This window comes from Nematostella vectensis, chromosome 9 (assembly GCF_932526225.1).
Source record: "Nematostella vectensis chromosome 9, jaNemVect1.1, whole genome shotgun sequence".
Lineage (NCBI taxonomy): Eukaryota > Metazoa > Cnidaria > Anthozoa > Actiniaria > Edwardsiidae > Nematostella > Nematostella vectensis.
The window spans coordinates 146,100-156,736 of record NC_064042.1 but is presented as its reverse complement, the minus strand read 5'-3'; the positions used below and the strand labels follow the sequence as shown (position 1 = coordinate 156,736).

Sequence of the window (10,637 nt, the reverse complement as noted above, 5' to 3'; positions counted from 1 at the left end):
TAAACCCAAAGATATAAGAGGGAATTAGTTTTCTAAAGTCTTGCAAGGCTTTTCGGGCCATATTTGAAACACGAAACCTTTCATACCGTGACTCCGTAACACGTATCGGAATTCAACCATCACAGAACGGCGCTCACTCTCAGCTTACTTCAATCTTTTGTGCTTCTTTTGTTATAAGTCTTTGTTTATAACCGCCTCAGGTGTTAACTACTGTTATACGGTCACGAACACTAAACTATGCGATATTAAAACGCGTCTGTAAAACGCCGGCTTGAAAAACACAATGTTTATCACAGTGAAATACGGAGGTGAGTTTTTATTATTCATTGTAACATTATTTGCTTGCTTTTTTAACTAATTGTCTTTTACAAAATCTGTTCAAAAGACTCCTGGAGTTATAAGAAAATTCAGGGACGCAGGAATCGATATAAACAGATTATCTTGTCTTGTGTTGACCTCGGATTGATCCGTTTCTATACGACCACAGATTCCCAAGAAGCGCTGTTCAACCCGAATTGCCGAACACAAAATCTTCTAGAGGACATCAAAAGAAGATGCTTGTGTGATAAAGACTGTAAGAGATATTTATTCTTGTTATCGTGTCGTGATTTCCCTGTCTAAACAATGGACAAAGGAATGTTGTGATTCTTTCGACGTTTTTATCGCTCCGAAAACATGGCTGTCTTTACTCAGGATTTCTTTGTTTGCTTTGTGCTTATAGTTGTAGTCGACTTGTCGGATGAGCTGGGAAATGTGAAGAACTTATTGGATCACACTGGCAACTATGCAACAGACCTTCTCAAGGCACGCGAAAAGTTTGTGCTTATCAGAGTGGAAAGTGAGTCATGTTTGTCGCCATGGCCCACAACGGCCGAAAGTCCACTTTTGGTTCTCAATAGACGTGCTATTTGTTGACAAGACTAAAAATCATGAGCTAGATCACTCTGTTATGTAGCCAAATCTGACAATAAACGTCCCGTGGATATACTGCAATGGCATAAAAAATCCCTTTTTGTTCTTTCGGAGGTGGTTAGTTTTTTTATCAGAGAACTCCCTCCCTCCCCCTCTCCTCCCGGAAACAAAATAGGTCCACTTTTTTGGATTTCGCACCCCCTGAAGAAAAGTCTTGGGTATGGGCCTGGGATATGTGATGGACCTTCTCAAGCCACGCGAAAAGTTCCTTCTTATCAGAGTGGAAAGTTATTCTTGTTTGTCAACATAACGCTGTTGGGGGAGCCAGGGCGGATCTAGCTTTTCGCTTTGGGGGGGGGGGGGGGGGTTGGCTCAGTGACAAAGGGGGAAGGGGGTAATTTGTTTTGTTACATATCGTTTATTGGCAACCCAAGGGGGAGGGATTAAACCCTCTAAACCCTCCCCCTAGATCCGCTACTGGGGAGGGAGGGGTGGAGGTATCAATCAGGGTCCAAGAAGGGTAAAACGGGACCCTAATTTAGTCCTTATTCCAGACAGGGAAACAGTATTTGGATCAACGCGAAAAACACACAAATGTGAAAAACATATGAGACTTTTAATTATTATTTGTTCTTGTTTCAAAGAAAAAGGTGAAGAGAGTCCAATTTACACGCCGCTGCTGAATGATTTAGAACTTATCACAACATCTTTTATAGGTAAAAGTTCAGCAAGTTACATATGTTTAAAGGCCCAAGTCAGAATCTTTTATCTTTGCTTGATATTAGGGCGACACAGGGGGGTGCGCCCACCCTTCTTTGGTGGCCAAAAAGCTGATCGTTTCTTATAAGGGGTTTTCAAATACTTTGCTTTTTCCATATGCTACCTATGATACCCCCCCCCCCCCCCCCCAGCCGATCCCCTGTGTTTGCTCGTGGGCTACATGTTTTACAAACTCTGTATGTTATATATTTTTATACAAGTTATTTGGTAAGAGTACACATGCTCATAATATGTGCAGTAAACATAGCCACTTAGCCTGGTGGGTAGCTCAGTCCAAGTAGGCTGCCACAGTTTTTATGGATTTCTATGTTCTGTTCCACCTCTCCTCTGATTGGACAAGATGTACACCCTGAATGTGCACCCCCCCCCCCCCTCCCACCCCATCAAGATAAAATTGCGAATACCCTCCTTCCAGTACCTGCACCCATTTTTATTAATAAATTTTATAAGCACCTTTCTGTGTGCTTATATGATATCAGGATTGCTGTGGACTAAAGCGGATTTGGTTTTAATTTGGTAAACTATTTTTCTCATTGAAGATTTGCCAATTTAATTGGCATAAATTTGGCTACATGCCTGTCTACATGTGAGTGTTGTATGGGAAAAAAGACTCGAGTATGGTACTGTTTAAGGAAATTCTTCACATTTCATTCCGTTACTTGGCATGATATTTGGCTACATGCCTGTCCATGTCTTTATGTGAGTGTCGTGTGGTGAAAAAGACCCCCGTATGATACTGTTAAAGGAAATTCTTCACATTTCATGCCATTCCTTCCTCCAGAGAGACTAAGTCGCCCCGAGAGCAGAATGAGTGAGAGCGGTCGAAATACTCAGAGCAGGCAAAGGCGCAAGTCCAGCGGCTCATCGTGGGCTCGCGCACGCGCAGGAATTCTTCAGAACAGCGGTAATAAGTCACGTGACTCAAAGAAGCCTAGCTCGCGATCCACAGACCGCAAGACATTCGCGTCACGAGAAAACAGCAAATTAGGGATGACCATTTGAAATCACAACCCTAACTACTCTAAAGAACATTGTACAAAGAAAGACTAGCATCAACTTATATTCCGACGTCGGCTACCGTGGTTTTCTGGCAGTTTAAGGCTGGTAACCAATAATACAAACATACATAAAAAGCACAATTCGATCAAATCAGCATGGCATGAAATGCTTTATTAGGTCCCAGAACATAGCTTTCACGCTTTGAATATCGCTCCATTCAAAACTTCAATTCTCGCTGTCTTGGTCGCCATGGTAGTAGTTCACACATGAACACATCTACAAAAGAAGCAATGAAAGGAGCAATAATAATAATAACCGTTACAACAACAACAACACTAATAACAGCAGTAACAAGAAACAGAATTTAAGCAACAACAGCAGGAACAAGGTCAACAAAGACTAGAAGCCAGCAACACATTCAAGCAACACTAGAAACCAGCAACAACACCCAAGCAACACTAGAAACCAGCAACAACACCCAAGCAACACTAGAAAACAGCAACAACACCCAAGCAACACTAGACAACAACAACGACACCCAAGCAACACTAGAAAACAGCAACAACACCCAAGCAACACTAGAAACCATCAACAACACCCAAGCAACACTAGACAACAACAACAACACCCAAGCAACACTAGAAACCAGCAAAAACACCCAAGCAACACTAGAAACTAGCAACAACACCCAAACAACACTAGAAACCAGCAACAACACCCAAGCAACACTAGAAACCAGCAACAGCACATAAGCAACACTAGAAACCAGCAACAACACCCAAGCAACACTAGAAACCAGCAAAAACACCCAAGCAACACTAGAAACTAGCAACAACACCCAAACAACACTAGAAACCAGCAACAACACCCAAGCAACACTAGAAACCAGCAACAACACCCAATCAACACTAGAAACCAGCAACAACACCCAATCAACACTAGAAACCAGCAACAACACCCAAGCAACACTAGAAACCAGCAACAACACCCAAGCAACACTAGAAACCAGCAACAACACATAAGCAACACTAGAAACCAGCAACAACACCCAATCAACACTAGAAACCAGCAACAACACCCAAACAACACTAGAAACCAGCAACAACACCCAAGCAACACTAGAAACCAGCAACAACACCCAATCAACACTAGAAACCAGCAACAACACCCAAGCAACACTAGAAACCAGCAACAACACATAAGCAACACTAGAAACCAGCAACAACACATAAGCAACACTAGAAACAAGCAACAACACATAAGCAACACTAGAAACCAGCAACAACACCCAAGCAACACTAGAAACCAGCAACAACACCCAAGCAACACTAGAAACCAGCAAAAACACCCAAGCAACACTAGAAACCAGCAAAAACACCCAAGCAACACTAGAAACCAGCAATAACACATAAGCAACACTAGAAACCAGCAACAACACCCAATCAACACTAGAAACCAGCAACAACACATAAGCAACACTAGAAACCAGCAACAACACCCAATCAACACTAGAAACCAGCAACAACACATAAGCAACACTAGAAACCAGCAACAACACATAAGCAACACTAGAAACAAGCAACAACACATAAGCAACACTAGAAACCAGCAACAACACCCAAGCAACACTAGAAACCAGCAACAACACCCAAGCAACACTAGAAACCAGCAAAAACACCCAAGCAACACTAGAAACCAGCAAAAACACCCAAGCAACACTAGAAACCATCAACAACACCCAAGCAACACTAGAAACCAGCAACAACAACAGTCGCTGCAAGTTTAAAAAGGCATACCATCAATAAAAGGCCGTTCACCCCAACGCCCTTTGCACGCGCCCGCTTTGTAATTTTAGATACGAGTCAGTACATAATGAAAAACGAACTCCAGAGAAAGTTTTATATCTTGATACAGCATTGTAAATAGCTTAAAAACACATAGGGTGCCAGAAAAGGGTGTGTACGCGGGGAATAAGAACTAAGACTATATTTATGCAAACAATATTTTATACAAAGTGTGATACAATGTGTGAGCAAATAAAAACAGTATTTATGAAAATGTTCAAATGGTTATTAATTTAGTTGTAATTAGGTATAGGTAGGTTGTTCTGTGACGATAAATTATTTACCTTTTATTACGCTCACGCACAATGTCGATTTACACAAAGTATCCATCGGCTTATCCAAGTGTGTAACTGATGTAATTAAATTCGTGGATGTATTTGAAGCTCTCTTGTAAATAAGGGAGTGGTTGTCGACGATTCTCGGACAGGAATCCGTGTGATTCGAGTCTATGTCCAGTACAGGAATACTCAATGTATATTTTGGGGTCTAAATTTAAGCTAATGGAATCCTAAACGTTAATGTCTTTAGATCAGAAACTTTAGAACAACATATATCTTTCGTTGAGTCTTTTTGATTCTTATACGTCATGGGATTTCGGAAGGTTGTTGCCATCCAAAGAAGAACATGAGATTTTTTGATCGATTTATTTTTAAGACGTTATAAAACCTGTCTGGTGCAACCTTAGCTCATTGGTAACCAAGATACCAGGCACATCTATTAGGTATGTACGGGTGGCGTGATCACTCGGTCGTCATTTTGCACCATAATGTTCATATAAATATCGCCGTACGAGCTGCAGTTCGCGTGTAATCGCGCGCGGTGGTGTTTTACGACTTGTTATTATGCTGATACTCCTTTTAAATGTCTTATATATTTCTGAACGCTGGGCTATAATCTTCCCGTGTGCGCAATAAAAAACAGGATTTGCCATAATAACAATCAAAGCTTTATTTTTGGGACTCTGTTGCGCGATCCTTCGGCCCAACCGCTCCGTTGAACGCCTTGAGGCCCTATCATCTCTAACAAATTATGAAAACGCGCTTTACCGTGGCCTTTAAAGCTATGCTCTTTGTGGCTAAAGCAACGGATTTGTAATGTGGAACATAACGAACGCTTACGGGCAAATACAAATAGATGCTCCACTCCGTTTTCCTTTTTAATGTTTTTATCTCGGTTCGATTGGTACACTGCATCAGCGTACAAAGAAGGCTTGAGTTATATTATGAATATTACAGATTGTGAAAATTATCATATGATTTTAACTTGATACCTTCCATGTGAAAAACATAGATTTCACATTGCCTCTAACGCTAGTCCCAGGTGAATCGTGTCCACGTTCTGCGGTTCGATTAGTAAATTTAACTCACCGAATTAATAACAAAGGAAATCAGACAGCCTAGACGATCAGAGATATTGTGAATTAATGTCAAAGTTTGCCACCAGACAAAGCCCCTCCCAAACTGTGAGTTCGTCTTCCTGACACCTGTTGCGGGGGACTTAAATATCGCCACGCGAAAATCGTGAGTCAAATGCCGAATAATAATTAAATGTCCATTATTACAACGAACTCAGCATGGGTGTGAATTTTGAACTGAAAGCATAGAAATATAATTAATAGAGACCATATGGATGTTAACCTTATTTAGAATAATAGGACATTTACTATAATACAAAACGTACAGTATGTTCCCTAACGCCTTTGAATAACATGTAATCCAGATAGATGTACCCCATTGAACAGGACAAAACACAATAAGAAGAAGGATTGCTAATTTTGTTTAGCTATTCGAAGGAATTCCCTAGCTTATATATGTTTATCTAAATATCTTAAAAGCGTGAATCTTCCGCAGATAAGGAAATCATTCATATAAACAAGGCCAATAACAGATTGGTAAATGGGTTTTTCCTGGTGTCAGTTAGAAATGAACAGTCTTTCATTGGCGTCCGTGTTCTCGCCGGGTCTAACTAAAAAATATAATCATTAAAGTGTGCCGTCGAGATGCTATCTACACAACGCGTTACTATATTTAGCGAGTTGCATTTGATTAAACTTTTTCTTTATTGGAGTACAACTAAATAAGCGTTTGGGTGTGGAATTTATCATGTGGCGTACGCGGGCGCTCTTTTTGCCCTGTATGTTGGTCCGTCTGGTGGGAGACGGTAATTTTGACTTTGTAATTTCCTAGTCCTGCTTAGCCCTTGACTGTACGTTATGAACATTAGCGCATGTGTCTGTTTTTTCTTGTTTTCCCTCTAGTGATTTCCATCTACCATGTGAGGACTCGTCTAGGTTTCAAGGGATTAAAATCAAGTCCGGAGATGCGGGGGAAATGTAGGGAAAATGTTGACTTCTATTCACCTCATTCACTTTTATTCTAAATCCAGTGACTCATTCACTGCACCAAAACTTAACAAAGGCCTTTCCCCGGCTATCCTCCTGGAGGCCAAACCACCGCAACTCTCCTAACACTTGCACGACCCAGTCATTACATTTACATATCGGCAAGACAGTATTGTCTGACTGCTGTTTTCCCGGTAAATTGATTTGATCCCCAAATAATACCCTGACACTTAAACTCGTCTTTCTAAATGTGTGCATTTTGTCATTTCTGCCAAAGGAACCAAAATCCTCTATTAGGAGTAAAAGAAAGTGCGATGCTAATGCGCAGCGTGTGTTTGAGTTACGTTCAAAACAACTGTTTGTAAATACCTTCTTCAAGGAAAATGTGAAATACTCTTCATACGTAATTTCACTCGTGATTTTTTTTTTATTTTAAAGGAAAGGTATATGATTATGTCCGGTTCACGAGTGGTAGTATGGGTAATGGGGTTTGTACAACACAGTACGCTACCCTTCATGAACAAAATTGAATAAACGATAGTGTGACCAAGAAAATCAGATATGAAAACTAGCTCAATTGGAAAAAGCGGCTCTCTCATATTATAATCCTTTAAACGCTGGTATATAAAGGCAACAAGACGCTACAAAATAAGAAATATTTGGAACACAAAACCTTTTAAAAACCGTCGAAGTTTCGGAGCGAGATATTTTTAACAAGTCTTTTTTGTCACACGTAATTCCGAAAGAGTAAATCAACATTTTAAAGTGATTTTTCCGTCCAAATTCTTCAGATTGTCATTATGAGAATTTGACAAGAATCCAAGATATGTTTGCACTCAGTTTCTTATAATAATGGCAATGGGCCAATAGAAGTATTCCGGATAAAATAGACCACACCTAAACATATTTTGTTGAAAAGCACAGAAGTTAAAGCCATTGTCAGAATTTCGATGTTGATTTTTCAAATAATTATAAAACGTCAGTGACTTAGGCCTGACCAGTGGGGCAGACCATTATTTTCTTCAAATTTCAAAACACCGAAAATATAACAAACGCAAAGTCAGTCAAAACACTTTCCGAGATCGTAAAAATTTTAGTTGTTCTCGCTCTTCAGACACGTGGTGCCACAAGCTGGAAATAAAAAAACACCTAAAAAACTGAAACATATTATTTTGCTTTCGATGGAGCTATAGACCCGCTGTCGATGAGCGATCAAACATTCTTAGAACATTACATCATCATGTCTGTTGATTATTCTCGCTCAAAAGTGCAAAAAATATAGGCTTTTGAGTGAGTTTCTTTTGTGCTTTGTTTCCACTTCAACATCATTGTGCTTGACAGGGTTTATGAATTAAAAAAATAAGATCACTTTATCAAAGAAAATATATACACAGCGCAGTTTTCATGAAAAGCACACATTGTGATCATTGCTTCGATCCTCCCAGCTCACGTGCTGAAAATGTGACTCCGCTTAAATGGATTTCCAACAGGTCAGGGCCTATTTTTACCGGCGACAAAGAATTTTTTCCTCTTCGTCAAACGCTTATCATTTGTTTTGATCGCTCCCAGGATGCTCCGCGGGCGGTATTTACGCGCCAATTCTATTCAGTCATGCGTGATGGCGCGAAAAAGTCATTCATTCCGTTCATATCACATGACATGTAAAATCCTCCAACCAATCAAAAGCCTGGGTCTGGAAAGTGTTGCCATTCAAGTCATACCCATTGTCAAATCATCCAATCAACGCCTGACTGCGCTACGCTGTTGTTGTTGTCAAAATGCAAATTATCTTTTTTTTGCTACCTCGTGGACTGAGAAGAAAAAATTTTTCGTCGACCCACCCACAAAGAGCAAGATCGTAGAACCTTTGCATCGAAAACAACAGATCCTATGAACGAACATTTTTCCAAATTATGCCTGAACTTGAAATAGGACACAGAGAAAACTCTGATAGCGAAGTTGGAAGGAAAAAAGCCCGGATCACGGCCTGGCCACCGACGACAACAACCCCATGTTCTCGTACTCTCGAACTACAAGGCGTAATCGAAGTCTTAAAAGAATATGATTCTATAGCCGGCACCGATATAAACTGCTGTATCTGTGGTGAGTGAATTATTCTCGAGTTTCGTACTATTTTGAGACGCATTCCCGGCGTATGTTTATGTCTTGCTTGTAGTTTTGATCGGTAGCCATTCATTTTTACTACGAAAGCATTGTTTACATCGGGAGTCGTAAACTTAAAACAGCGCGGATCAAAAACGCAGAAAAAAATAATTTCAAAGCCCGATAGCTTTTAATACCGACATTTTATAACTTTGTTTTCCTAATTTAACACTGTGAGCGCATAAAATATCTAACAGACACGATGATTATAATTTTTGAAAATTATTTTAGAATTTTACGCGCGGCGAACGGATTTAGCTGCACAAACAAATACCTACAATTGACTTATCTATTTTTGAAAATTTTCCAAGTTATTGCGCAGAAGAATTTTTTTTGTTTGGCTAATAATTTGGGTACTGTGTATCTGTTAAAAATCCGGCTTCTCGTCAGCGGTGTTGAATTTGTGAATTTTTTTATTTATTTTTTCCCCGTTTGCTCATTGAAGTCATGTGAGTGGCATACCGCGTGTTCCAATCGCTCAATACAATTTTTTATTCGTTTCATATCTAGTTTAAACCATATCCCACGCGTTTTAAATAAGAATGCAAAATATGAATTCAATACTTACGGATTTCGTATAAAAGTTTAAAGCTTGCAAACATTTTAATAGTATTTTTAGATTTTTATGTGTGTATTTATATGACCAGACTGGTTGCGGTGGGAGCGAACATGTATTTATTCTCCGTCTATTATTATTTCAGGTAAACTATATAAAAGCAAAGTGTGCTTTACTAAACATCTGTGGGAACATAGTGTGTATTGGGACACATTTGATGGAGTGAAAAACCAAGAAAGGGTTCTCTCCATCCAAGCGGCCATCATTCTTTCTCAGCCTTACCTCGAGTTTTTATTGGTTACGTCGCCTTCGAATAGCGACAAGAGAAAGGAAGAAATGAAACCACAAGGCCCGCGGAAACTACCAAGGAAGCGAAGTCGAGGATCAGAAAGTTCGGTAGAGTTATAATATGTTTATGTAACTATATAGCATTATTTCTGTAGCAAAATATGAAGTTAAAATTGTGAATAACAGTAAGTTTTTATTGCACAAACGTTGTGTATATTACACTTCCCAAAGTATGTCGCTTGACAAGACGAATAATTTTACGAGAAAAAAAATTGAGATTGTAAAGCATATCGTTTGGTTATCTTTATTTTCTTCGGTATAGAAGACATTACATGAAGGCTTGTAAAATAGTTGAACATATATATTGTATAGTTGTTTGTATGTTGTTTTTTTCAAGCCCGGTACAGGGCTTTTTGAGATAAAATTTTACACAAGAGTACAATAAACAAAGGGTATAAACCGAGTGCGGATTTTGTGATTTCTATCGTTGTGGCCCGTGGGATAAAATTACCTAAAGTTACCGGCAGTCAAACTCTACCTTGTGTCGACAGATCGCTATATGGGGGGTTTAACGTTCTCTGAATCTTCCTATGCGCAATTCTACGGGGATCGAGTGGTCTTTTTAGAAGCAATTCACTTTGATGTACTTTATAATAACATGGAATTCGACGCCAAAGTTGTTTGTACTTTAGTATTCCCTAAGGGAATAACACTAGTATTACGGTATGTATGGAATTTCAAGATGAACATTTTT

The 10,637-nt window shown here is 39.5% G+C and overlaps 2 protein-coding genes and 1 long non-coding RNA gene across 4 annotated transcripts; 2 read left to right on the top strand and 1 right to left on the bottom strand.

Moving 5' to 3' along the window:
- Positions 1-103: 103 nt before the first annotated feature.
- Positions 104-4,749, top strand: LOC116608923 (uncharacterized protein CXorf65 homolog). 2 transcript variants are annotated; one of them, XM_032369979.2, is made up of 5 exons: positions 104-308; positions 488-574; positions 722-838; positions 1,557-1,628; positions 2,474-4,749. In XM_032369979.2, the coding sequence occupies exons 1-5, from the start codon at positions 284-286 to the stop codon at positions 2,692-2,694; spliced, it is 522 nt and encodes a 173-aa protein (XP_032225870.1). In that variant the 5' UTR covers positions 104-283; the 3' UTR covers positions 2,695-4,749. The 2 variants fall into 2 exon arrangements, with proteins under 2 accessions (XP_032225870.1, XP_032225871.1); XM_032369980.2 differs by lacking the exon at positions 1,557-1,628.
- Positions 2,842-7,272, bottom strand: LOC116608926. Its single transcript, XR_007313639.1, has 2 exons — positions 4,820-7,272; positions 2,842-2,967 (listed from the first exon to the last, which is right to left on the bottom strand). It is a non-coding gene; the product is annotated as an uncharacterized LOC116608926 (long non-coding RNA).
- Positions 7,273-8,666: 1,394 nt separating this feature from the next.
- On the top strand, positions 8,667-10,346 carry LOC5501687. The gene is made up of 2 exons (XM_032369983.2): positions 8,667-8,979; positions 9,741-10,346. The coding sequence occupies exons 1-2, from the start codon at positions 8,790-8,792 to the stop codon at positions 10,001-10,003; spliced, it is 453 nt and encodes a 150-aa protein (XP_032225874.1). The 5' UTR covers positions 8,667-8,789; the 3' UTR covers positions 10,004-10,346.
- Positions 10,347-10,637: the final 291 nt, after the last annotated feature.

Bases quoted from the DNA above. Each gene is read 5' to 3' on its own strand.
- LOC116608923 (XM_032369979.2), top strand. From the start codon at position 284: ATGTTTATCACAGTGAAATACGGAG. The intron at 309-487 runs GTGAGTTTTTAT...ATACGACCACAG, and splicing joins TATCACAGTGAAATACGGAG to ATTCCCAAGAAGCGCTGTTC. The intron at 839-1,556 runs GTGAGTCATGTT...CTTGTTTCAAAG, and splicing joins TGTGCTTATCAGAGTGGAAA to AAAAAGGTGAAGAGAGTCCA.
- LOC5501687 (XM_032369983.2), top strand. From the start codon at position 8,790: ATGCCTGAACTTGAAATAGGACACAGAGAAAACTCTGATAGCGAAGTT. The intron at 8,980-9,740 runs GTGAGTGAATTA...TTATTATTTCAG, and splicing joins TATAAACTGCTGTATCTGTG to GTAAACTATATAAAAGCAAA.